At 48.5% G+C, this 27,713-nt stretch overlaps 2 protein-coding genes across 2 annotated transcripts in view; both read left to right on the forward strand.

Moving 5' to 3' along the window:
• LOC144159723 (uncharacterized) overlaps positions 1-10,336 on the forward strand; it is a 35,236-nt gene extending 24,900 nt beyond the window's left edge. The window contains exons 7-9 of the mRNA XM_077691426.1: positions 810-931; positions 8,595-8,678; positions 9,936-10,336. Coding sequence (XP_077547552.1) covers positions 810-931; positions 8,595-8,649 — 177 coding nt within the window. The 3' untranslated portion in view covers positions 8,650-8,678; positions 9,936-10,336. The remainder of the gene's footprint in view (positions 1-809; positions 932-8,594; positions 8,679-9,935) is intronic.
• A 9,214-nt stretch (positions 10,337-19,550) lies between these two features.
• The window catches only part of Syx6 (Syntaxin 6), a 32,045-nt gene continuing 23,882 nt past the window's right edge, over positions 19,551-27,713 (forward strand). The window contains exons 1-5 of the mRNA XM_077684352.1: positions 19,551-19,782; positions 20,846-21,015; positions 24,237-24,331; positions 25,588-25,650; positions 26,822-26,923. Coding sequence (XP_077540478.1) covers positions 19,748-19,782; positions 20,846-21,015; positions 24,237-24,331; positions 25,588-25,650; positions 26,822-26,923 — 465 coding nt within the window. The 5' untranslated portion in view covers positions 19,551-19,747. The remainder of the gene's footprint in view (positions 19,783-20,845; positions 21,016-24,236; positions 24,332-25,587; positions 25,651-26,821; positions 26,924-27,713) is intronic.

Below are 27,713 nucleotides of genomic sequence, written 5' to 3' on the forward strand. Positions count from 1 at the left end.
TGACGTGTGCAGCATTGGATGGCAACCAAATAGTGTAGACCAAGTATGTACAGGGTGTCGGAAATAACTTCAAGCAATGTTTTAAGACAATTATTTTTCAGGTCAACTACAAAGCTGTGGTAGTGACTAAGAGAAAATTGGAAGGCTGGTTGAGGAACAGCAGAGAGACGGATGTAGCTTGCAGCAATTTTCACTTAATTAGGGCGAAATATAATTTGATTGAACCTACCGCTAATAGCAGCGCTAAATATAGGAGGGTAGTATATTACAGGTACATTAGCTTCTATATAGTGAGATGCCACATGTCATCACCCCGCTACAGAGGGGATACAAATACTCTTAACTAGTCAAAAACATCAACTAAACCGAGGCGGTAAAATCAAAGGTCACTTTTGGTACATAGGCCTAAAGGATAGTTTCGAAACTCTATATATTGAAGTACTCTAGTTTATACAGTTTAAATGCGTCCACAACCCATTAAATTCCATTCTACAGGCGCGAGCGTATCTCTTCACAGCCGATTCACCAAATCTACGAGGAGAAGGAGTCTGCGGGGAAAGCGGAATTTTCGAGCAGCCTTTCTCCCGAAATAAAAAAAGTGCGTAAATCGTCTGAAAAAAAAAAATAAATAAAGAAAACTGGAGGTTGTTTAAGCCTTTCATTTACTCATAAAATAATTGGAATGTGTTCATAACTCTTTTTACTGTCCATTAGAAGAAGAAAATTGGGCTCGAAGAAATTCTCTCGGCTACGAGTTAAAATTTAGCGTGGTTTGTATTGATCTGTTATTTCTTTCGTGCTCATTACAGACAGTGGAGGCGTTCGGATATTTTGGAGGATACGTCGGCATCTGGTTGGGATTCTCGCTGCTTTCGCTGCTTCTCAACGTTGAAGCTCGCGTGGCCAACGCTGTGGCAAAGAGAGCACAAAGGTCAGCCAATGAATCGCCTCATCTCCCACATCAAATAATCAACAGTAAATTTGCAAAGCCTAGTAAAAAATTCGTAAAATGCTAACACGCGTGTACGACATCCGGTCGGGTTGCTAATCTTCTGTGCACACTATTAATAAAGAGCGTTGAGTCGGGAGTGGACCGTGTGTTCAAATAGCTCGCCCAGCTAGGCATGAGGTGAGAAAGATCGGACGTATAGGTTGTCGATAGTGACGGGTTTATGAGGTTTGGGGCTGAGTGTAATATCGGCACGGCACGGTTGTGGGGAGAGGGTGCCTGCTTCCCAATGCTTATTGAATAGGGCGAGGACGGACGTTAGGGTTTCGTCTACGAGATTCCGGATGAGCTCGTTTGTGATGCGGTCTTTTCCTGGGGCGGGTTCCGTGTGGGGCGGGCGAGGGTGTACTGAAGTTCTTGCCCCATCCGCTCCCTGTACCCTCATACCCCCCTACTTCTCTAGCCACATACCATGTTCGGTTTCCGAACCCATTTATCCACCGATGACATCCTTCTACAATTGAAAGAACAGGTCATCGACAATTTCAGCAAAACCAACCCCAGCACCATTCTTGCCTTAGATATCCGAGGGGAATTCGATAGTCAAGAAGAAGACAAGATCAACGTCCTCATACGCAGGGTTTACAAGGTCTCCTTGGACCTGCCAGAATTCACCGGCACGGACCACGCCTCTTCCAGCCGCGCATCCACATCAGACTGAAGGAAATCGCCGAGGCATAGCGCACCTCGCAACTGGAGAGGTCCGGCACGAACGCTGACCGCCACATCCTCGAGAACCTTGGCATTGGGTACCACAAGCAGCAGGGCCATAAAGTTACCGTCCCGGACAGGATCCGGCAGACACTTAGAGTCGATCCGATCTCAGTAGAGTGGAAGCTTGTCCTCTACTGCTTGTCCTGTGTTCTTCGTCGTCCTCGTCTCCCGCGTTGTTAACCCTTTTTCCAAAATCGATCCGATCCTCAGAAACGTTCACGCGGAGTACAACCGAGGCAGAAGAAAGGCCGGAGCCAAGGCTCTCCTCAACGCCCACGGCAACGATATGGGTACACGATTTGTGAACGCCGCCGAGTACCAGAGAGGCTCCCGATTTGCCACGAAGGTATTCGATTTAGACGGGGCAACAAAGATATCAGCAAGCGTGGCATGCGAACACGCAGAAGAAGCGCAGGAAATAGCGATACGTGGCCATCGCCCTCACGGACCCGGCGTGCAAAATCCTGTGCGAGTCCAGACAAGCGATCAGGAACTTCGCCAAAGGACGGATATCGCCACGAGTGGCCCGAATCCTAAACCGACACCAAGTCCACCGAGAACTAGGACCACAAACCAGACTCCAGTGGTTCCCCGCACACACGGGGGAAGTATCCGAGAACCATCGTTATGGCAATGAGACGAAACGCCAGGGCGCGCGAGCTAACAAACCGCGCCTGCGATGACTGGCCGTGGTATACAGCACCAAGGACTGAATGGCGAGCTACAACGAAATCACCAAGGCCTTCCGCTTGGCCCGACGGACCTTCCCTCCGCCCAGCGACAAAGCTAGACAGGTCACAGGCGGTCGCACTCAGGCAACTGCAGACGCGCATGTACACTAGCCCGGCACACAATCACATAATGTTTCCCGAAATATACACGACGAACACGTGTAAGGTCTGCCGCAAAGAGGTAGCCACCTTAGCCCACATGCTCTGGGATAGTATCAAAGATTCGCACGGTGCTAACTGCGGAACCTCCCGCCGCGGCTGTCCGCTGCCCTATGCAGCCCCAGCCTCGACGATCAATTATGGGCCGTCCAGCAGGATTGTGAGGTGGTGAAGCGGCAGGACTTCGACGCCCCCAAACGGGCGAAGAGGACCAGCGGCGACGCCCCCAAGCGGGTGACTGAGGTCCGGTCAGAGAAAGCTCTGCAGGCATTCAATAAAGTTTTTACCAACCAACCAACCACCGTCCCCGGCGCACGCTTGTCAAGCTAAGCATATCCACTTAGGGAGATTGGCCAAGATTGGCACACACACACAAAAAAAAAAACTCCAACGTTCGTTGTAATCGTGGTAACACTTGCTCGGAACGAGAAAGACACGTCATAGTGCACGCCCCCCCCCCCCCCCCCAAGGGGTCGTACAATAATTATCACTTCAAAAAAAAAAAAAAAAATGAAGGAAGCTTACATTTACAGCAACAATGATGAAGTAAAGGTCGTTTCGGCAACGAAGAAGAAGCAAATCGGCTGCAATCGTGGACCGTCGTGATGGTCGTGAAGGTTGCGTACAGCTTCGCTGCCTTCAAGTCTCATGCGTTAGTGTGAGCTTCCTTCATTTTTTTTAAACACTGCCCTTCTTAAACTCCCCGCACAGCTATCCGTTATACCGAATATCCAGCCCGCCATTTACGCCGACGATCTTACTGGACCAGAAACGGCTCGCCCGGTCAACGAGACGGGCTCCAAAAAGCCATTGAACGTACGGAAGAATCTCAAGCAAACTAGCCTCACCTGTGCTCCCCACAAATCAGCTCTGCTGTACTCCGAGCCAGCCCCCGCGGTCGACCCCCGCAAGCAACCCCACACCCATCAGGGACTATCGACTCCCCCTATATACCACAATTGACTACACTCGGGATACTTGGTGTCTCGTTCCAAGACGACGGCTCAGGGGCCACACTGCTCCCACAACTACATCTCACAGTGTAACTCATGTCATCCGCCTTATCTGGACTCAACGCCATGGCACGCTCTCAAAGAACCAGACACTTGCCGTCTCATCCACGCCCTTCTGCTTAGTCGCATAACCCATCGAGCCCCCTACGTCCAGTTAAAGTCCAATGAACATTCCAAACTAGACGCGCTCATCCGGAAACCTTAAAAAAATTGCCCTATAGGCCGGCCTTCACTCCCACTTCCAGCCTCCTGAAGCTCGGCCTTCACAGCACGCTCGCAAGACTAGTCGAAGCACAGCAAGTCAGTCCCATGTCCTACCTATCTAGTTAGCCCACCCCATCCCTACATCCATCAACGCCCCACAACGGATCCTGCCACATACTCGCTCGTACATATCTTGCCCTCCCATTCCCCGACACATGTACCCGACGTATAATGCGGGCAGAAGGCAAGCCCGAGTACGCCTCCATCAGAAGAAATACTCGAGCAATGCAGCTACCCGGTATACGGATGCAGCCGCCTACTCGAACCTATCAGCTTACGCACTCGCCGTCCTCGACGCCCATGCATCACTCCAAATACCCGGCCCTCGCTCATGCCACTACCACCACTGCTGACCACAGCTCCGAGCGGCTACGTCACTGTTATAAGAGATTGTCAGCAAGCATGCCGAAATTACCTCACCGGACGCATATCCTCTACCGTCGTCAAGCTTCTTCAAACACTTTCGGGGCTCCCCAACATGCGAATCGTATGAACTCCAGGACACGCACCCCTCCAAGGGAATGAGGCCGGCTCACACCGTTGCCCGCGACATCATTTTCCCGGCATTCACGTCGAGGGTGGACGACCCGGCCGTACTCCCCCCCATCCAACCTTTTCCTGCTTGCTACACTGAAATTCTCTACCACTAACGGCGCAGCCGCCTCCACTCTTAACGCTCGTGACGCCCGCATTCCGCGCAGACGGTAAACCCAAACATACTTTAACACCCCCATTCTGTACCACATCTCTCCTATCCAATACCCCTACAACTGCCCTTCTTGCTAGACTCCCTGGACTACGTTCCACCATGTGTGAGAACTAGTGCCCCCAATATACAACGCCCCTCGCTTCCCCGTCCCCAGTGGGAGTGCGAACTGACCAACTCGGGGCCTGAAGTTAAAGGGGCACTGACACAAAAATTTTGTATCTTGTTTTTTTTGTTGCGATAAGTAGCTAGTGACCTACTTATAACCTGTAGAAACCTCATTTGCTTCAGCGTGCGACGGTTGTTTAATTAGAGGCATTTTAAATGCGGCCAGTCGCAGTTTCGGTTTCAGCGAGTGCCGCGAAACGATGGATTTTGTGGATTTTGTGTGCACAAAGCTGACCACGTGACCGTCGGAGGGATATCACAGAGCAGAGCCGCCGTAGCACTGTCGAATCCGCATCGACGGCAGTTTCTGCGAATGCCCCCACGTACTGATCTCGTGAGGCGCTTAATTAAAAAGCGACCGTGGATGTGACGCACGCGCTGCGAGTGCAAATGCTACCGCGGCTAAAGAACGACGCGCGACGCTCGAGACTGTGGGTGGCAAGACGCGCGCTGGGAGCAGCCGGCCGGTCTGCCTACAGGTCCGCCTACAGATGTGTTCGGCTTAGCACTGCGCGGATATTCGAGTGCCGCTCTCGTAAGCGGTGCAGATGACAATTTTTAATGCAACCCGCCATCGCATCATTAACTCCTTTCTCATGTAAGCCACCATGGTCGGGACTTGGGGGCAATTTCGTGCAGCGGTAACAAGCTATCACTCGAGCTACCTGCGCCGGCCTGGGCCACTGCGCGGCCGTGGCCGCCGCCTGCACAGCGACCGTGCGGCTAGCTCAGAGGGCTTTTCGTGCCTCCGGGACGTTTTCGCATCCAATGGTAATAAACAGTAATAGAAACAGAGTGCCTGGAATCGCTGTAGAACTTTGGTCGCGGCCAGCTACCCCATGAGCTGACGAAATCACGGCGCCTCCGCCGCCAACGATCGGGTCGTTCGTTCTCGAGAGCAGAAGCTCCGCCCTCCGGCCCTCCGATTGGAGCGGCCAGCCGGGCGTGCCAGCGAAAAACGCCGGCAGTGCGGAAGCGGCAAACACAAACTCGTGACGTGTTTGCATGTTGTTTATTTACACGATATCCTCGGGATGTCGATTGCGCGTGGTCCTCTGCTGGCAGGTCGGTTCAGTTTCGCACACTTTAAAATTGATTTTATATATGTTCTAGGCTGTATTCGCCGCTGATATTTTGCAGATGATGTATATGTGTTCCCGCCAATCTATCTCCGAAGTTATCTCGCCTTCAAAATTTTGTGTCAGTGCCCCTTTAAATAACATCTCATCCCGCTCGCCCGAGCAGCGGGGACAGCTCGCAGCTTTTTGGACTGAGAAAAGGCCACCAAGCTTTCTGTTCTTTTTCGTTTATTTTTGCTCGGCTACATTAAACGTTTTACTCAGCTCACTCACTCATACTGAGCGCTATGATACGATCAAGAGAAACCGGAAAGAGCCGTAACCGCGGGTAATACGTATTGACTTGAAAGGAGGGGGGGGGGGGGGGGTGCATGTCACGACTCACGAGTCTTCAAGCACCTTCTTGATGTGCTGAAGGGAGGACGCCCAGTAGTCGTCTAATAATATTATGGGGTTTAACGCGCCTACGCTACTCAGGCGATGAGGCGCGCTGTAGTGGAGGGCTCCGGATTAATTTTGACCACCTGGGGATCTTTAACGTGCGCCGAAATCTCGTACACACGGGCGTTTTTGCTTTTCGCCTCCATCAGAAAAGCGGCCGCCGCGGCCCGGAACCAAACCCGCTTCCTTGGGCTCAGCACTTCTATTAATGTTAATTAGGTCGCCAAAAACCTTTTGGGTATGAGACTTGTCCGATTTCTTTCGTGCGCAAGCGGGGTGTGAGTTAACTCTGCGTCTGCACTGTTTCTTGAGTGTCTCGACGCCCTGAGGGACGTCCAGATGCTCCGCCCAAGTGGCAGGGTGAAGGAAAGGAGAGTCGACGTGTGTCTGGGTTATAGATAAGATCTTTGCGCTGACCAACATGTACTGATTGTCGGGGTAACCAGCTTTGGAGCGTATACTGTACACACTATGGACGAGTTTCTTTTCTGTACTGCCCCAACGCGGGCTCAGCGGATACAGCTTGTCTTAGATCAAAGCCCACCCGATATAGGGAGTGCAGTGTGTTTAGTGATCTTCTTGACGCATCTCGTGTGTCGGTCGTATTGCTCTGGCAGCGCGATTCGAGAATCGGCCGAACAGAGCTTATAAATGCCTCTGAAAAATAACTGAGATATACTCGCACACGTGCGTATATGTATTCTTATTTCCCCTGATGATATAAATTTCTTTGTTTTTTTTTCCTTTTGTTCATACCCATCGAGTCCGTGTCCCGGGACGGGAGCTACCTCTCACGTTTGCTGATTATGTGCACGACCGCTGTATTTTGACAAGCTGAAATAGAACAATTAAAGGAAGACACGTTTAGGAACCACAACATTTTAAATGTATTCGGCGATCTCGACTACACGGCAAATTGTGCAATGTGAATTTTCTTTTTTCTTTTCTTTATTACGTTCACCCCAAGGAATAATTAAGCTTTGCGCCTGAAATTATCCCCGAGCGTCCGTGCGAGTGCATTTTCGACAGAAAATTACAATAGCAAAAACTAAATCTGTTCAGCTTGATAACGCAGAGCAGCAGTTAACCTGCAGGGTAGAGTTAAACTGCAGGGTAACAGTGTTCATCTGCGTTGCGTATATAGTTCGTAGCGGTAGTGTCGTCGGCCGACCCACTAGAACGCCAGCTGAGGGGCTGCTGCTTGTCTAAGTTTTGTTTTCATTGGTGTCCAGTCGGACAGGTTCCTGTTTATGCGCTTCGTCTGATATCAATTGTTTGAAGGTGCTGTTTTTGTGTCTGAGTGGTCGTTCACAGCAGCGAAACTTAAGGACTGTAACATATCGGGCATTGTGTGACGCAACTCTGCAAGTATTTATGGTGTTATAAAGCGTCATCTGTGAGCTTTCGTTTTCAGTGTACTCTGAAATGAGTGGCTGCATGTCGTCGCGAGATTTTGTGAGAATTGCGGCTGAACAAACTAACCCTGCGTGAGAGTGTCAAATACCGCCTTTGCTCTTGGTTGCTTTGCCAGTGTTTCGACCTGTGACGAAAAAACTGGGGTGCACCCAGCCGTATCAGCTGGCTGCTAACTGACACCAGAGCCTTGCGTATGTTTGCTCAGAAAGGCTATCCAAAAGAAGGAAAAAAATGGCAGCATCTCCACTCCGTGCATGGATGATGGCGAGGGTGCAGAGTACGGGGACTCGAAATGACATCCAAGTTGCGCCCCTGCCCCGAGGGACATTCGATTTGCGCCCCGGCCGTCATTCGATTTGGGCCATAAGTTGCACCTTGATTATTCCCTGAATGAAACTGCAACTCACGGCTCAAATCAAATTTCGCTTGATTTTCGCTTGATGGTGGTGGGCGCACGGATGGACGCGGACGAACATTGGGAGGTCCTAAGGTACTCCGCACCGTTACAGGCGAGGGAGTAAGCCGTTTGGCTCTCGGGTACTAACTCATGGTCGTAGCACAATGGGCAAGGCGACTGACACTAACTCTGTCTGGTCTACCAGACACAGTCTTGAATCCTGCTGGTGCCTGTGTGATACTAACTCTGTCTGGCCTACCAGACAGTCTTGAATCCTGCTGGTGCCTGTGTGATTTTTTGCGATTGAAAATGCTATGCGCACGGACGCGGACGGACATTGAGCGGTCCTAAGGTACTCCGCACCTAATAAACACGGCCCGTACGTGCGTGTCGTAAAGGTGTATATGCACCCAGGGGAGACCTTCTCTGCCAGGGCAATTTCAAGCTCGCGCAGACTATACCGACAGTGCTAATCACGTTTCTCCCTTGCGTTGCAGAGGAAAAGCTGATGATAAAGCTGTTCATGTGTTCCGGCTGAAGCAGCGCTTCTGAGAACTCCGCCTTCGTGACGTAAAGGACCGGTGCGTCCATTTTTATCCCAAGGCGAGAAGATGCAAAAATAAATAAAGGGAATCAAGTTAGGTGAAGTTACACATGAGGTGCATACGCTGTAGCGGGAGGCTACTAATTAATTACTTACAAGAACAAGGTTCTTTTAGTGCGTGAAAATCTCCTCCGACATGACATTCTTTTCTTGATTTTTTTTTTTGTGCCTCTACAGATAACCGCGAAACGAACAATCATTTAGCGGTTTAGGCTTCGATATACGCATTGCGTGTACAAATAATAGGCTGATTTTACAAAGCTACATTTCTGCCTACCTCCGCGTGGTGTGAGGTGAGTAAAAAATTCTACCGAAAGGAACGAAGGGAGCATCCAAAGGAGCAGAGGAGGGCATGTTCCCAGTTGGCTTAGCCTTTCACAGTCAGCAACCTCCACATGAAAAGCGAACTCGAGAATACGAACCATGGCATGCATATCAGAATTCCGTCGTTACAAAAGGTAAAATGGGAGTAAGAATAAATGATTGCTATTCGGCATAACATATACTTTTAACGGTACCCAGCTCGGCTTCAAACTTTTGTGCGTGCGTGTATGGACACTCTTGGCCGAAACATGATAAAAAAAAAACAACGCCTGCCAGTACTGGATATCTATAACCATGAGTTCTGATGCGGCAAGCGTAAATATTCAACCGCGACTCTTTTGTTTTTTTCAATTTTATATCGTGCAAGCTCACTTGATAGCTTGTTTTCTCAGTCGAAGGGTTCAGTTCCACATTTTATGCGCTCGACGGCTCTCGTGGCGAAGGTTCTACTGTAATTTTAGTACTTAAGTGAGACCATCGAGCGCTTTTTACATATCGCGGAATTGCGCCATTGTTTCACCCCATGCACTAAAGGGCTTCGATGTGACTGTCAGATTAATCTATTCGTGTTTGCTCTTCGTTTGTTGCTGGCTCGACATGCGCTTTATATTATGAGCTTGCTCCGATGTTAGCCGAAAATATACTAAACTAAATCAAATACGAAATAACAATAATAAATGCGCAATAATATTATAAAGTATACAAAAGACATAACCAATTAGGCGGAAGCATATCACTTGGGACTGAAATTTAGTGTGTCACAGTGTTCTCCTTTCGGCAAGTCGACAGCGGTAATCGGCCTCGCGTGTGGTTTTGATGTGGGTTCATTGTGTGCGCGCATAGTACATGACGAACCTCAGCCGACTGTCGATATTTGATTTTTGCTTATTGGCTATATTGCTTTCTGCAGGTGAAGTGGCTGGAGGAGCACAAACTGCCCCGCGGCCACCACAACTTTTGACGCAGCATGCATCGACGAGACTGACTGACTTTACTTCATCGCTGCTCGTGCATGCTAGTCTACACGCTATCGATACCCACGCATACGTAATGAAAATGCGTGACAAGTTACGCATGTATACATATGATATGTTCCAGATTTGATCATTTATGTCCATCTTATGTTTCCGATTCGATCATTGTCAAACCTTGTTTAGTGCTGTCAGCGCTAACATATGTCATGCTGTACAAAAACTGGTCTTTCATATATAATGAAGAATAGGACGTAACCCCATTTGATCCCTCAGTGAAATAATATACACAGTGCTTTCGCTTAAAATACATCCCAACCATTCTTTCATCCCTCTTCATTTCCACCCTCTTAACTCCCCCCCCCCCCTTCAAAAAAAAAAAAAACTACTGGGGTACCCAAGTTTTTTCTAATGATGCGAAAAGGCGTGATCATCACTTATCGTTGATTTTAGTGTCGCTGAGCTTACTGTTGCTGAGTTTTGTGTGGTTGAGTGTAGGATCTCACAGAACAAGTAAGAACTCTGTTTCTTCATGAGTAGGCTTCACTGCAACATAACATTTGAAAAAGCTATCTTTACGGGGACCATGCAAAGCCGGCTTTTCTACTTTACCTAAACGCATTGCTCGGAAAACATTTTTTTTACGAGCAGTCCTACCACAATATGAAAACCCGAGGACCTCTTTATGCTTTTTTTAAGGCCCGTTAGCAGCCAGTGGCAATTTTGACAAGTTTCTTACTTTTACTTTGCGGTTACGCGTATCTGGGGACGGCGCGTTCTTTGCCAGATGGGTCAAGTTAGAATAGATAGCTATGCACTCTAGGAGCCATTTATTTTCGAAAATATTCCACTGTACCGCACAGTTCGCTCACTTGCATCATGAAGAAACCCGCGAAGAATCCTCAGCAAAAACAAGCTGTCGAGCAGCAGAGTCGCAGAATCCCACTTTTCACCGCACGTCCTCGCATTCAGTGGCAAAAAACAGGATATAGCGTGACATTGTGTATGACACGCTGTATTCCCTACAAAAAAAAACACGTTGCACAATCACGGTAATTGCTGTACGGTAACTCAACGACAGCGAGAGCTGTTGCCCGCCCCTGGTTAACGTATACCCGAGCCTTCTCGACACCCTGAGGAGACCTAGCTAGCTGTTGCGTTGGCCCGTTACACTGGCTCCTGGAAACCCGTTTCGAGAGCAGTTCGAATTGCTTGTGCAGAACTGTTGCGTCACGACCTCGAAACTCTTTGCGAGTCCCGTTGGTGACCCGTCGCGGTGTCTCGTTAAAACCCGCTGCAAGGTCCATCACAGTCAACTGCAGCACGTTCGTTTATTTTGGGTCGAGAGTTGAGTTGGGTTTGATTGAGGGGTGGGACAGCTGAATCTCTCATTACTGAGAAGTGCAGGGGCAATAGTACTTGACGAAATATTGTACCAGAGAAAACAACGCCAAATAAAAACCACGAAAAAAATTCGAAAATCATAGGTGTTTTACGCACCGAAGCTACACCCGGGCCGTAGTAGAGAGAGGGAGAGAGAGCGAGCGAGCGAGAGAGAGAGAGAGAGAGAGAGAGAGAGAGAGAGAGAGAGAGAGAGAGAGAGAGAGAGAGAGAGAGAGGGAGAGAGGGGGGGGGGGGGTCTTTGGTCCTGTAGTGAACCCCAGGTGACGAATTCGATATTTCACCAGAGCGCTTTGCAACTCTAGGTCTAAGCTCCCTAGCACCTCCGCCTACTTCTCGTCACAGGAGGTTTTAGGAAAGGGACCTTTAAAGCATCCCTAAACGATGTGGGAAAGCGTGGCAAGGGCACCGCATTCAGGACGTTCCGGGGAAGGGCACAGTTAACAGTGAGTGCCGGATAAGGTGAAGTTTTGCGCAATCGAGGAGGAGGCTGTTTCTCTGGAGAAGGCGCACGTGTCTGGAACTCGTTCGGAAACATGCATGATTATGCAGTCGATGGCCACGTGGGGACACCGAGAAAACGGGTCTCGGTACGCAGGGCACTGCTAGCTTTCCGGTGAAGATCAACGTATATAATTTCTATTCCCTCTTCTCCAGGTTTCGCATGCCAACCTGGAATAAAGGACTCCACCTTCAGGCACACATCGCATTAACTTTTGTATTTATTAAGGAAGTTTTCTGCTAGCATAGGTACACTAAAAAATTTCCTCGAGCCTGCTTCCCCACAATGCACAGAGCAGGCTCATCACTGCGACCAAAGTGGCGAAATAGGCCAATGGCGACGCCCAGCATAGGATTCATCTCGAAAAATCTCGTCTGCTCCGCGACATCGCGCAATGCAAGCATGGCGATTTGCATTGCGCGATGCTACAGCACAGATCATATCTTCGAGTCAAATCATGTGCCAGGCCTTTTTATTTGCCAAATTTGTTCCACGCACGCCACGATTGGTCACTGGCATAGTGACAAAGCAGGTCCAAGGAGATTTTTAGGGTGTGTACACGTGTGCGCGCCTAGCTCTGCTGAATCAAAATGACGAAATATTTATACGCCTCTTAATTGCAAAGTACGAGCTTTCAGACGAGTGCAGTTCTTGATTATATTTTTATTAAAATACACCTTCATAAAACGCGCACTTATCTAGGCAAACTTATTCGCGCGATGCGTGTAAAAAAGGCAGTCAAAGTGAGGACGCGCTCGCATCAAAGATGAGCAAAGGCGCACCGCGTCCCCTGTGGGCGTGTACCCCTGGCTCTGTGAAACGGTCTATAAATGCAGTAAAATAAGTCTGAAATCGTTGCAGTTCTTTTAAACGTGCTGATTTGCTTAATTAACAGAGGCCTATCTTAAAACGAATCACTGATCAACTTCGCTTCTTGCCACCGCACGTAAATGCACTGAGAGCTTGTGTGAAGATACAATGGCAACAGGTGTTTTGTAGAGACCACGCGCTTTAACGAGCATTCAATAAAGAACACTTTGCACCTGCATTTGTGCGGCGTATCGATTGTTTTGTCACCATTAATGTCGCTGACAAGCGCAGTTACGCTCCGCGCAGCAATTGTTTTAACATTTATTCATTGCTGTTCTCACGGTGTATGTTTATATTGAGAATTTCGAGGCAAAAGTATTCCAGGACTGTTTCATTTCGTTAGCGCAACAAGCGTTTGTACCAAGATGTTCATGTCTGCACGTTCCACTCACTCCGTCCATCCAAATAACTGCGCAACGTTCAAGAACGTTAACCAGCTCTCTAAGCCGAAGCATTCTACTTGCAGCACGTAAAAATACAGATATAGCAAGAGACAACACGGAGCGGCGACACAAGCAAAAGGCAAAACAGCACGCGACGAAGCATGCAGTACCAGTTAATGGCACCGGTCATAACAACACGGTGTTTCGAATCAGCTGTAAGGTGCCTGCTTATGTACGGTCAGTTCTTGCATTCGCGGGCAGCGTAAGAGGCCGTTGCACAGCGGTGAAAACGGAGCCCCTCCAGCTGCTGCCAAGGGTTCGTGTCTCGATAAGCAACTTCAGATGGTTTGATTGATTGATTGATTGATTGATTGATTGATTGATTGATTGATTGATTGATTGATTGATTGATTGATTGATTGATTGATTGATTGATTGATTGATTGATTGATTGATTGTAGGGTTTAACGCGCCGACGCAACGCAGGCGATGAGGCGCGCCAGGGCTCCGGATTAATTTTGACCCCCTGGGGATCTTTAACGTGCGCCGAAATCTCGTACACACGGGCGTTTTTGCTTTTCGCCTCCATCAGAAGAGCGACCGCCGCGGCCGGGAATCGAACCCGCAACCTCGTGCTCAGCAGCGCAACGCTTTAGCCACTGAGCCACCGCGGCGGGTGCAACTTCAGGTGGAAGCCCGCAGTCCGCGCATTGCAGGGCGTCTTCCCGCCCATGCTCACGGCTTTGCAAAAAACCTGTGCTCTCGGACAGTGCGAGTTGTTTTGTGCATACTTTTGACTCCCGTTGGAATTGTATTGTGCCGTCTGCAAAGCTTTGACGGTTGTGCCTATGAAGGCTGCTGCAGACGTTACGATCTCACTAGTGAGCCAGTGCGTTTTGGGCAGAGCTCGAAAGCTGCTACACTGCCGGATCGAGCTCATGCGTTTTGTCGCACCCCGGTGTGCTGTAACGTCGTTACGCTGCATGTGTCTCGCCTTGGACTAAACAGTTTTAAGTTTGTTCTCCGGCTCTTCGTCTTCCGAACGGAACTTTCGCATGCAAGCAGCTTATCAGTCAAGCCACCTCGACGCGGGTCGACATCGTAGGACCGGTTCAGGCTGCAGAAGCTGAACGCGAGTGAGGAAAACCCAGCATTAAGAAAGAAAACTAGAAGAGCAAATGGAGCAGAAGCATCTATAGAACTCTCACACACTCAGGTTCGGGTTGTCGGCACTGTGACGTCAGGGGCTTACGTTACGAATAACCCGTGTTATGCGACCCTGCAAGGTTGTAAAGGCCTTCTTTTTAAAGACGATAGTCTTTCTTGGGCTACTTAAACCCACAAATTTTGGTCTGTCTGTATGTCTGTCTGTCTGTCCGCCTGTCTGTCTGTAACTCGATTCGGCCACCCGGCCAAAGTAAAATGCTTACTGCGCAATAGTCTTATATACTCACAGCCAAATGTAAACGTCTAAACCCGGTTTATATGTTCATACTTGTCAACTTTGTGGAACAAGAACAATTCATTACGCAAATATAAGACAGGAAATTGGTACACAAGGGATATTTAAAGTGTTCCTTTATTAAAAAATTCCTGGGTGCTCGGTTTTTTTTCGATAGCAAATGATATTCTACATCTACTGTAGAAAACCGCCGCCTCCTGGCGGCATATAAAAAATCACGCGGAAACAGCAACGAAAGGTTCCACTAGCTAGGTTCCACGTTCTGCTTGGAACGCAATGTTAGCAATGTGGAGCACGGCCACGCGGTTCTATAAACCTTGTAGTCGGCCGCCTCCATTCACGCGCGTCTCCGCCGTACTGCAGCGCTGGCATCGAGGAACCCCGCCTGTAGCAGTGAAACGCGGTAAATTCAAATCGCCTTGAGCAAACTTTTAGTGTGTTTACTTTGGGATGAGCGCGACGGAACAGGAACAGTATGAGAGGTGAGCGGAAAAGCCAAGGGGGGCATTTCCTTGGCAAATGCCTACAAAGACTATCGTCGTTTGACGACATTTGCAACGAAAGGAGCAGATACGCGGCCAATTTTTTTTGTTAGTGTTGAAGAAAGTTCGAGAAGGTTTAGTTTGTCCAGAGACGTGGCCGCATCGCTTACCCTTTTGCAGGTGAGGCGCCCGACGTCTGCGATGACGTATCCAGGGCAGGTACTTATATAAACGTTATAGTATGCTGACTAGGACTTCAGCGAAGTGCGAAATGTCTTGTTTACCGTTAGTACTTCAAGATGGTGCCCCGATACTGCTCAGGACGGCTATCCGCACTCGCTTTGTTTTTGATCGGATTTGTAACCGAATAATTTTTGTTACGGTTGATAGTAATGGTTGGGTATGCTCGACAAACAGTCATAGAAGACGATGTCGCTTATGCCAGTTGGCCAGTGTAGCTCAACGCGCCGGACGGCTCTACCAGCATAGTGCGCACAGTACGTATTGGTGCTTCTATTTTCGTGGGCGTTCGTAATTTCAGTTGTTTACCTCACCCTTCTTAGTGCTATAAAATAATATGCATCAAATTTAAGCGCGAATAGCTTGTTCTGCAATCTTATAAGCCCTGCAGCCTAACTTGCGCTTGTTTCTGTCGGCCTCAACCAATCGCACAGCTGCCCATAACACGTCATAGGTTCTAGTGCGGGAAATGAGCTAGTGGTTCGCATGGCCGTTCTCTTTCCCCTAATTACACAGCTTATTTGAGTGACGTTTGCGTTAAATGTGCTGTTAGTGTTATTCCAATGAGGCAATCTTTCGAATGAAGCGAACTTACATTTTAGATGCAACGCATCTCATTCACCCGCCTTGTCCATGCATGCATGCATCCTTCCATCCATCCGGCGTCGTCGTTGTCCGCGCCCTCCCCCATTCTCCTCGCCGCGCCAGCTGCGCTCTCCGCCGCTCTCACCGCAGCGTTATCTGCGGGTTAGCGCTCGCTCCTCGCAATGCCAGCTGTGCGTCGGCGCGCGCTAGCGCTCGGTTAACGCATGCGCATGCGCTGCTCTCCCTCATTCCCCTCACCGTTATGCAACGGTATAAAACGCGGTACCTGCGGCGCTCCGCTCCGTCGTTTCAGCGCCGGTGCTCCGATGTCCAACGCTGCTTTGAATGGAGACTAACAACAACAAATTACGCCCACCTCCCCTCGCGGGAACCCCGTAGTAGACGGAAATGCATCGTACGCGTTCACGGCACGTTTCACGCGATGGGAGAATCAACCCAACGGAAACGCCGAAGGGAAGCCTACGATGCGTCGCACCTACACAGGGTTCCCGCGAGGGGAGGTGGGCGTAATTTTTTGTCTTCGAGGCCCATTTTAACCACACCAACACTGCAGCGCCATAACTGAAACGCACGTTGCAGTTATGTACGTTGGTGCTTCAGTTGCGGAAACATTTTATGCAACAGGACCACGCTATTTTTCGACACCCGACAGCGCTGCAGCCGAACACCGGCAGCGTCCTGACAAAAGGCCCTTATCGGGAACAGTTCAGATCCGTAGAAAGAATATCGCATTATCGCGCGGCAGCCGCAGCGAATGACGTTCTCGAGCCTTTGATATACGTAAGGTCAGGGCATGTGTCTTTGCAAACGCTATTTCTTGTAGGCTGCCATTACCAAAGAGGAGGTCTATGCAGCCATACGAAGTATAACCAAAAACACAGCTCCAGGGGCAGATCGCATAGAAAACGCCATCATATATACGCAACTTAGGTGATGAAGCCATCCAAGAGCTAACTGCATTCATAAATACACACTGGGAGGCAGAGAGTGTTTTAACAGGGTGGAAACATGCATCCCCAAGCCCGGAAAGAAGTTCCAGGTTGAGAACCTTAGACCAATTTCGCTCACGTCTTGCCTCGGCAAACTGTACGAGCGAATATTAACACAATGAGGAGAACGACCTTTTCCCGCACACTATGTTCGGATTTAGAGCAAAGCTCTCCGCACAGGATGTGCTCCTCCAACTGAAAGAGGAAGTTCTGAAGAACGTAACCACCAGAGGTGAACGGATAGTTATTGCCATTGACATCAAAGGAGCTTTTGATAACGTGAGTCACGAGACCATACTAGCAGGCCTAGATGATCTTAACTGTGGCAAACGAATCCACGGCTACCTGAAGGCGTTTCTTTCCAATCAAACAGCCACGATTGGCATAATTATGACGCTCGCACTGACAAATTCACGATACCTAACAAAGGCAGCCCACAGGGCTCTGTAATATCACCGCTACTATTTAATGAAGCGATGATAGGCCTGGCCAGAAAGCTGCAAGACATCCCGGACATAAGGCATGCCATGTACGCGGATGATATAACAATCTAAATAACCAAGGGCTCATTGGGAGAAAAGGAAGCAAAGCTACAGGCAGCAGCTACATGCGTCGAACAGTACGCCCACGAACGAGGACTCCAATTGATGCTCAACAGAAAAATCTGAAATAATTCGGATCTGGCGGCACAAGCTAAACCGAACTGTTCTAGTGGATCCAAATCTCCGCACCAAGGTGTACCTCGAGGGCGAAGAGACTCCGGAAAAAACAACGGTTCGAATATTAGGAAAGTGGATACAATCCAACCAACGGAGTAGGCACACTCTAGCCTTGCTCAATACTGCGACGACGCAAGTCTCCAGAATGATAAGGCGAGTTGCAAGCCGACGTGCCGGAATGAGAGAAGATGATACTTTGAAGCTGGTACGCAGCTTGGTAGTGAGCAGGGTTACATACAGTCTGTCCTACCAGAACATGAACCTTTCCGAAGAGCAACAGGCCGAAATAATTTTAAGAAAAGCGTACAAGACGGCGTTAAGGCTACCGATATGCACGTCAACCGAAAAGCTACTGGCCTTAGGGGCCCACAACACATTCCAAGAACATAAAAAAGCCCAACTCAAATCCCAGACTGAGAGGCTGATGCAGACCCCGACGGGTAGGACGCTCCTGCAACAGCTGGGTTACACCGAACAGATCAGAGAAATGTCCAAGACAGCAGACATTCCTGATGACATCCGCCGGAAGTTCCACGTGGCCCCCATACCCAAAAACATGGACCTCAACCTCCATCAAGGTAGGCGGCAAGCACGAGCAGATTACATACGCCGCACGTTCTCCTCCAAGAACAACACAGTGTACGTGGACGCAGCCACACAAGATCCAAGGAAAGGACGAAGGGTGGCTGTAAGACCTCCATATGATCACTTGTGGCTCGCTACGTCATTGTACCGTGACAGACTCCGAGGAGCTAGCTGTCGCTCTGGCTGCGGCGGAAGGCTTCCGGACGGGCCGGTCATTTACAATAATTTCCGACTCGCAAGAGGCCTGTCGGCACTTTTTGAAGGGACGAATAATCCACTGCGCACTCCGTGTACTTTTCCAGGCTCAAGGTGGCGTACCTCAACAGCATGAGCATCCACCTAAGATTCAACACAGGATCCTGTGGGCCCCGGCGCGCTCGGGAATAGAGGGAAATACAGAGGTGGACAGGGTAGTTCGAGGCTTTACTACCAACCGAGCTCCCGATGACTCCGACCTCGAAGAACCCACGCCAGTTCCCTCGAAATACACGGCCACATTGGCATTACAGGGGTATCAGGAAAAGGTACCCTCCACCACACGAATCCCTGACGAGGGCAGAAGCCACCGACTGGAGGCAGCTGCAGACAGGGACTTTCCCAAACCTAAACGTGCTGACACTGCTGAGTCAAATTGATCCATCTCGATATGCAGACGCATGCCCATTGTGCCATCAAGAAAACCCACCTTCTACCACACCACATGGGTATGCCAAAGCACAACGGCTGTCCCCAATATCAGAAACCCTAATACGGAGCAATGGGAGGCACTGCTGGCCAGCGCCTGCTGTGAAGACCAGATCGGTATGATTCAGCGGGAACGCAAAGCAGCAGAGGCCGTTGAAACCTTGGACCAAGGGTGCCACCCCTGCTGACCCCGTTGGGAACTGTCGCACGTGGCACGAGCCCTCGGTGGAGTGCCGGTGGAGGGCTAGGAACGGCGTTTATTGAGGCGTTCGAGCCGCAAGCACCCCAAACACACGATGATGATGATCATGTCCGCAGAAGATGATGAAACAGTGTCGCATGGCTGGTGCTGATGAGTATGTACACCGCCGGGAGTGTGGTCACGAATGCTCACAATATAAATAAAAGTTTTTCCCTCCCTCGAGCCCGCCGTCGGTGTACCCGATGTGGTGCCCTCTCTCTTTCTTATTTTCTCTCGCTGTATTTCTTTTGTTTTTTTCTCCCGAGGCGCTGTGCAAGCAGTACAAGCACAATGTGCAATTCCGCAGCTTTGACGAGACAAGTAAGGAAAGCTGGCAACATAGAAACGTAAAATCCGTATCCAGCAACATTGGTGAACGCGTCATGTCGTTTTTGTTTTTTGTTGTTGCAGCAAGGACGTCATCGCGCTCATCGCGCATTGTGCTTAGGAATCTTGGCCAAAGGTTGCTAACTATCCGCCGCTCCTCCGTGCGATATCTGTTGTTCTTTCGATAGTGGGCGACTTGTCACAGAAGCCGCACATGCCACTACGGACGCCGGGACTGTTATGAGTGGAACGCGGAGGCCATGAGTCTTGAGGATCCATTTTTTGTCGTTAAAGAGTAAGTTCCCTGTATGCACACATTTGAGCGTTTTGTTGGATACTGTCGAACTGAGCCTGATAGCTTAATTTGCGGAACAGAGAGCTTGCTCAATTGTACACTTTGAGCCAGAGGTCGAGCGCCTTTCTTGAGTAGTTGACTTTGCATATTATTGAAAAATTGGAATGTTGTAGCGCGCAAACTGCGATGCCACCGGTGCGAAGGAATGCTGTTTTTCGCATTTGCTGCGCAAACTCGTTTTTGTTTTCTTGTTTTAAAGTGACGCATTATCATTTATTCAAAGCGGGGCACTGCAGCTGCTGCGCTCTGCATTGTGTGATCGGAAAACAAATATTCAGCGTAGACGTTACTGAGGAGGATTGACTGCAGGATGCATTGAACACAGCGCCGAATTCGTCGCTGTTTTAGTTCTTGCCTTACGGCTCTTTGGGTGGCCATAAGGCGATAAAGCTCTATGACGTTGTCTTCCAGCCATTGTTTCGAGGGATCTCTGTTGCAAGAACGTGCGATAACGGCAAAAACTCTCCAGCGAGGTGCCTCGTCTACGGACATATTAGATGAGGCAGCCCATGACGCAGCTGCATAAAGCTTACATTTTGGTTTCACTGCTGTTGCCTTGTTTCTTTTTGTTTCATGGGCGGAATACTATGAACAAGAGAGAGGCTTTCTCCGGTCACGTGTGGCAATCTGAACTTTTATGTCCTGCTTGCGTTTGCCCTAAAAAAATTAAGCATGCTGAGGTCTTATATTATATCAAGCTCTATAACATGTTATGAAATGCTATGTTGGAATTATAAAAAAAATATATGATCTTAAGTACAGACTTTTAACGCATTTCAGCAGGCATGTGCCTAGTAAGTACACCAATGTTTTCTTTCTAAATATGTTTTTGCTGCCTCATTTTTAAGCTTTGCTTCTAGAATATGCGAACAACAAGCTCATATTTGCTGATCAGAAACATTTACTTTGACTGCTAATTTTTAAACTGCTCATTAACTGCAAATATGATCAATACTGTTAGGGTGTGTGGCCTGTAATGATGTAAACATCCTTATGCTTCCAGTGAAATCGTCAAGGCCATAGCCAATAACAAAACATTGTTTGAGAGGTGGAACCAATATCAGGATCCATCAAGTCTGCCAAGTAAAGAGGACATCGAGTGGACCACAAGTGAACTCCGTAAAGGTCTACGGAGCATAGAATGGGACCTAGAAGATCTTGAGGAGACTGTTGGTATCCTTTTATAATACTCTTTGTGTGAAGGAGTAAAAAAGGGTAACAGTTGAGGCCACTGAATAGCTCACTTGAATATGCCGTGTATGCATTGGGAGATAATTTTCTCCTCCTTAGCGGTGGCCTGCTCAGAGGGAACATGTAATTAAGGGGAGACAAAGTTGTGCAGTGTCACTAACTTAATTGCTGGTACTCTAAAGGCCCATTCACACTTGCGACGGGAGTTCGGTCACTTCGTCACGCGACGATCGTTTTTGACGAATGGTCGGGACCAATTTTCATTGCGTGACAGAATACCCGTCGCTTTCGTCGCAAGTGTGAACGGGCCTTAAGGGTGGCTTCTATTGCTTGTGATTCAAACTTTGAAAATGCAAAGTTATGGGGTCTTTCTTTTTTTCTTTCCTACAGATTCTTATGCCGTCTACTCTTTCCTTAGCTCATACCTTTAAAATGGCTCATTTGTTCTTTATGCTCGGTTAGTGGCTAAGGACATCCTGCTGTGCTAGTAGGCATGAAGCGATGGTTTCTTTTCTTTACTGCAATGGCTATCTGCGATGGAAGCAAAGACCAAAAACCACCTGTGTGCGAGATTTTGCTGAGTTGTATAGCCCCTGGTGGTCCAAACTAATCCATAGCACACTGCGATGCTTCGAACAAAATTTTTTTGGTGCTTCTTGAGAAAAGATCAGCTGCTTGGTTTTTTTTTTTTTTTTTTAGTGTATGCATTTTAGGAATATGAGAGTGCATGGTTGATCTGTCATGCAATCAAGCATTATTGCACCTTCTGTACATGGTCATTTTTAACTTTTTAGTAATAGAAGTGTTTTCTTTCTTTGTTTTTTTGACTTCCTATCCAAAGTCTTACCTGAGGCGTCCTTCAAGCCTCTTAAAAGTGCTCGTGTCCTTGCTAGGCACATTTTAGCGTTAGAACTGTCAACTTTATTTTACATACACTCACATACAGAATGCTGCTGGTTCTTTGTGTGACTAGTACCCTTTTTTGTTAGTGTCCTTGAGCTATTGGGTTTACTTGTGAGTTCTCGGGCCTGTGCTGATAAATCAGAAACTGGGTTGGAACTGTAGTGCTAAAAGAACCATTTAATGTTGCAAGTTGTAATTTTTTTAATGTTCTCAAAAATGGGTGCAGGAGTTCCTGGCTTCTAGTGGCTGCAGCAGAGGTGTGAGACCTTATCTCAGATGAGGCAGTATGTTGTTTACGGTGGTTACCCCTATAAATGCTGTTGCTCTCTATACATAAAGCTTAACAAAGTGTACTTTTGGGCGAGTTGGTCATTCATTTAAAAAAAAAAAAGCTACAGTGCAAATAGAAACAAGGACACAGAAAGACGACAGGATTAGCACTGACATTCATCTAATATTGCCAGCAGCGAATAATACATGCTTTTGTGGTATTTCACGGGGGTATTGCCTATGTCCCTTACAGGTAAATGTGTGTTGTCGTCATAGCTCTTCTTGTATTACAGTAGGCTCTTGTTCGAAGGAACAATCACCTTTGCTTTACTTAATACACACAATGCAAAAAAAAACATTTTTCTTAAAAAAAAGAAAGCCATAGAGATTTCCTGTTTCTTTATAGAGTTCCTCTTAATATGATGCTACAATATTTTTATAACAACAGGCAATTATGAGCTGCAATGAGCAGACTGTGCCATTATGTCATCTTTATGGAATCCAACCCCGAGACATTGTTTTTAAGTCTGCAGTTTCTTGTCAGTGCTTTATTTCATGCACACTGTACCTGCACTTGTCACTGGGCATTTACAATGACTGTCAGCTGTCACGGAATATAGTAAATAGAGGACTCCGTGGGCTAACAGAGTTGCGGTTCGGGGCTCCAACCTCCGGCACCTCCGCCACTTACATGCTTACTGAAAAGTGCACAAGACCTACTGTGCTTGTTCATGGTGACATTGTTTTAATTGCTGGCACAACTGTTAAAGCACTAATTCAGGTCGACACCTGGAATTGGGTTGTGAGCATAGAAACAACAACGTTCAAATTCTATATATGTTGAGCTATCCCGGTGTTTTGATCTTTTTGGGAGCACACAAGTTTCCTGTATTCTGGTTTATGTGGTGGATGCCTGTAAATGGCTACTCAACATCGTTCAGTTAACAGGCGCAGTAAGCACAGCTTAGGTACTACGGGGAACCTTTCCACAATTGGGGAAATGAAGGTGGAGGCCATAGGTCGGCAAATTCACTCATGAGTGAGTGGTGAGTGAGCCTCGCCATCGTTGGGGGCTGGTGAGTGCGAGTGCCACTCGAGGCGAACCCCACTCGCCACTCGTGAGTGCGAGTACTACTCGCAGCGAGCCCCACTCAACACTCGCGAGTGCGAGTTCCACTCGCGGTCAGCCACACTCACCACTCGCGAGTGCAAGTGCCACTCGCGGTGAGCCCCGCTCACCACTCGCGAGTGCGAGTTCCATTTGCGGTGACCCCCACTCATTACTCGTGAGTGCGAGTGCTTTCACCACTCACGAGTGCGAGTGCTCTCACCACTCACGAGTGCGAGTGCACTCACTACTCGCAAGTAGTGAGCCCCGCTCGCTACTCACGAGCGGCGGGTGCACTCGGGCGATGTGCGGTGCTTACCGCTGTGAGCGCCGACCTTTGAGCTTCTACTTGTGTTGGCTATTCGCAGGAGCCGCTCGCTGTGGTGGTCCACCACAGCGAGCGACTCCTGCGAAGAATAGCTCGAGGGTCGGGGCTCACTACTTGCGAGTAGTGAGTGCACTCGCACTCGTGAGTGGTGAGTGGGGCTCACCGCGAGTGGAACTCGCAATCGTGAGTGGTGAGCGAGTGCGAGTGGCGAGACGGAGTGGTGAGCGCGAGTGGTGGGGACGAGTGGCGAGCGTGAGCACGAGTGAGTGCGAGTGGTGGCGATGAGTTGTGAGCGTGAGCACGAGTGAGTGCGAGTGGTGAGGGCGGAGGAGCAAGCGTGAGCGCGAGTGGAGAGCGTGAGCGCGAGTGAGTGCGAGTAGTAAAGGCGGAGTGGCGAGCGTGAGTGCGAGTGAGTGCTTTAGTATAAATATATTTTTTTTGAGTGAGTGGCGTCCAGTTTTGACGAGCTATGGTGGAGGTACAGGGATCGGTTGTTCTGTGCGAAAGTTACGATCCGACCGAGAGAAAGCAGACTTCACGTGTTTGTGCTTTTTTTTGTCTCGTGCCATCTTTTCTTAACTCGTGTTTGTGCAGCTATTGTGGAAAAAAATCCAAAGAAGTTTAAAATCGATGAAAAGGAAATCAAAAGCCGCAAAGCATTCATAGAGCAGTCCAAGAATGAAGTCAAGGTTTGTACGAAACTTTCTTTTAGAGCTCTTTTTTTCTTTCGCAAAAGTATGCCAGAATGGGGTGCAAATTACTGTGGCACGACACACATTACAGTGGATTTGAAGCACATGCCAGCCAGTGCATTTTTTGCTTAATTTTGGTTGAATTGTCTTAATATTCTTTCACCGGTTGAGCGACTTTGACTCGAATCCATTGCCTTGTGTGTAAATCCTTCGTGGGTAAAGGCCCAGACTATGCTACATTTATTTTCTGACTAGCCAAGTCGGCTATAAATAGCTTTGTGTTGGAGCATTTTACAGTAGTTAGAGTGCATCTAGCACCTCCTAGAAACCCTGGACAAGAATAAGGCTAGATTATCCGGCACTGGCCATCATTAAGTGCAATTAAAGTCCACCTTCCCACCAGTGCTGTTGTTGCTGCTTACAAATAAAGCATTTCTGTTAACAGCATTGCTAGGCAGTCTTTATTTTGTTTGTGAGACGCTAAGGCTAAGTGTAATTATATGTTTTTGGATGTTTTCTTCTGTAGGTTCAGCCCTCCTTTGGGTTAGCTTGCCCTCATCCTTGTTTCTCTCCTTTGGATTTCCCAGTGATGTATGCAGGATTTGATTTTGGGGGAAGTAGGAGGGGGACAACAATAAAGGAGGGAAAAAGTAAAAACGACAAAGCAGGAACCCAAGCGAGAAATTTATTCATGATAAAAAAAACTTTGGGGTGGTGCCGTACTTATGACAATTTTTTATTGTTTTGTTAGTTGTTCTCCCAATAAAACTGCAAAATGGCTGACTGTCATGGGGAGAGCGCACATTGAGGCCGCGTATGATTGATGTGTTTGCGACACAAAACATATCAGCAATTGTTTTTTGATGATAGGCTGAGTTAGTGGCTTCATCTGCCCCCCCCCTCCTTCCCCATTTCCCATGATCGGGAATTCCCTGTGTATGCCTGTGGCCTTAGGGGAGAAGGCTGTATTGGTCCTGCAGCAGGCCACTTGTAAGATTGCTTGAGCCTCCTTTGTTGGCATTTTAGTTGGCTTTTACGTGGCCGCAGACTGCTGCTGACTTCTTAGGTGCTGACCTTGCCATGAAGTCACCTCCAGTCTCTGGTCTTATTTTAAAATGCATAATTACCGTGTATGAATATGACTGTTGATGAAGCTTTTGACTGGTCACTTTGTCAGCGGAGTGGGTACTCCGCTGACAAAATGGTGTGCCCACCTTGGTTTCATTTATTTATTTATTTATTTTTTTGCGCAGTGCATGAAAGAAGCAATCCTTGAGAGCAAGGCTAAAAATAAAAAAATGCGACCTTCCAGTATGGTAAGATCCATCATTTTCTTTTTTCATCCCTGTTTGCTACTGCTGTAGTTCACGACAGCTGAAGGGCTTGAGGCTGTGTACTTAATAGTGAAACTTTGCAAGAGTGTTGCAATATTGCTTGAAATACTACATTTTGTTACCTGTTACTACCATGGAGAACTAAGTCCTTAGGAGCTGCTCCTCTGCAGCAGAGCAAGCAAGACCGAGTGAATGGGGGCAGGGCAAACTAAAAAGAGACATAAGGTCAATTTTGAATTGTCATCATCAGCAGCAGCTTACTTCGGTCCACTACAGTATGAAGGCCCCTCCCGTAGATCTCCACCCGCTCCCATCCTGCGGTGTCCTAATCCTGATCAACTTATGTCATCCCTCCAGCAGGTTACTGGCCTTGCCCTACTTCTAGTCCCATCTCTTGGTAGCCACTGTGTTGCCCGGATAATCTACCTGTTGTGTTAAAGATCCCCAGGTGGTCAAAATTAATCCGGAGCCCTCCACTACGGCGCGCCTCATCGCCTGCGTTGCGTCGGCGCGTTAAACCCCCACAATCAATCAATCTACCTGTTGTCAGTTTGCATGCCCATACCAAGTTTAGAGCTATGATGCAGCTTCTAGTGCTTAGTGATAGGTGCTACCAGGCGTGAGTTCCCATCTGCGGCTACTTTTTCTGCATTAAACAATCCTAAGCCTAGTAGCAGCTGTTGTTGATGTGCTTTTTTACAAATGAATTAGTTTGCTTTTAGAGCAAATGTTGAAGCATTGCAAGTGTTTTGTTGGGTGCTGTTAGTGAGCAAAGGTTTCATTCATACAATGATTTGAGTAAACTACAGAGTGGCAGCAGCCTGCAATGGGAGGTGCACGAAAGGGGGTGAAGTTTGGCAATGCAGCCGCATTGAGGAGAGAAAAAGCCAGCCAGAAGGTCTGCTGCGCTGCAGAAGGGCTGGGTAACAGACTAACCATGGGAAAATACCAACAATATGCCCCTAAAAGAGAGTGGCTGTTGGCGCACGATTGTGCCTCACCATTGTGACTTCATACGCCTCTCCCAGGCACATTATCTGGTAATGGGAGAGGAGGAAGTTACACCCCCGCAATGCCTCCTCTTCTGTGGCTACTACTTTGCTATGTTTTGCCTGTGCCAGCACGTGATACAACGTGTGCTGTCTCCCTTTAGGAGCTGTTCAACTCGTCTCGGACAGCCAAGTACACAAGCCTAAGGAATGAAGTAGAAAGCCCTGTGCATCGGCTGTTGGATAGTACCCAGCGGCAGCAGCAGGTCTGTCCATTATGGTGTGTTTGTGGTCTTGCAAAAAAATTTGCTGCATGCTGGTAGCCTAGTTGGGATGTGGGGTGGGGTTCTTAACCAGGGGCCTTTGTTGTGTTTGTGACCATTAGGCCTCTGGACATAGTCCTTTCAATACCAAGGCTTTAGTGCTTACTGCGAAGCAGTATACCTCTGACCAGCCAAGGAAATTTTCGTGTCCGCGCCAGCAGAAAACTCCCGGCCTACTACTGGCTACACCCAGGCTACACAAACAAACATCTGGCTCCGCAAGGGATCGAACCTGGGCCCGAAGAGAAGCGGAGCAAAGAGCCGGTCATTTGCACATGGAGATGGGGACGCAGACGATGGATTGTATTCAGTGCCTGGGGAGGTGGAGGGCACTTTTTGGAGGCAATGCATGAAACGAGTGAGGGGAGGCAGCGAGAGATGACGCCATAGCCACGCGTGCCCCGCCCTTCTCCTCACCCTTTGAAAGACACTCCTGTCCGTTTTCTTTTTGCCGACGCTGCTGCGTCAGAGACGCTGCCCCCGCGATTCCCTGGTAACGGCGGGCAGAGTCTCTGATTTCACTCTTTGTAGAGCCACAATTCAAGTGACGCCGCATGGGTAACCGTTGTGGGTGTCGTTTACACCTTAACAGTCCAGCCACCTTCACAGCGTTGATTGGAGCCAATTTTTTTTTATTCTGCCTGAAATCTGGTGTTCCTGCAGATGTTTCTTAGTGGTTTTCCTCTTCTGTGGTAGCTGTAGGGGATCCCTTTTGGCAGAACCCAGCATCGGT

The sequence above is a fragment of the Haemaphysalis longicornis genome, unplaced genomic scaffold (genome assembly GCF_048455015.1).
Source record: "Haemaphysalis longicornis isolate Haplotype H1 unplaced genomic scaffold, Haemaphysalis longicornis Haplotype H1 scaffold_1, whole genome shotgun sequence".
NCBI classification, from domain to species: domain Eukaryota; kingdom Metazoa; phylum Arthropoda; class Arachnida; order Ixodida; family Ixodidae; genus Haemaphysalis; species Haemaphysalis longicornis.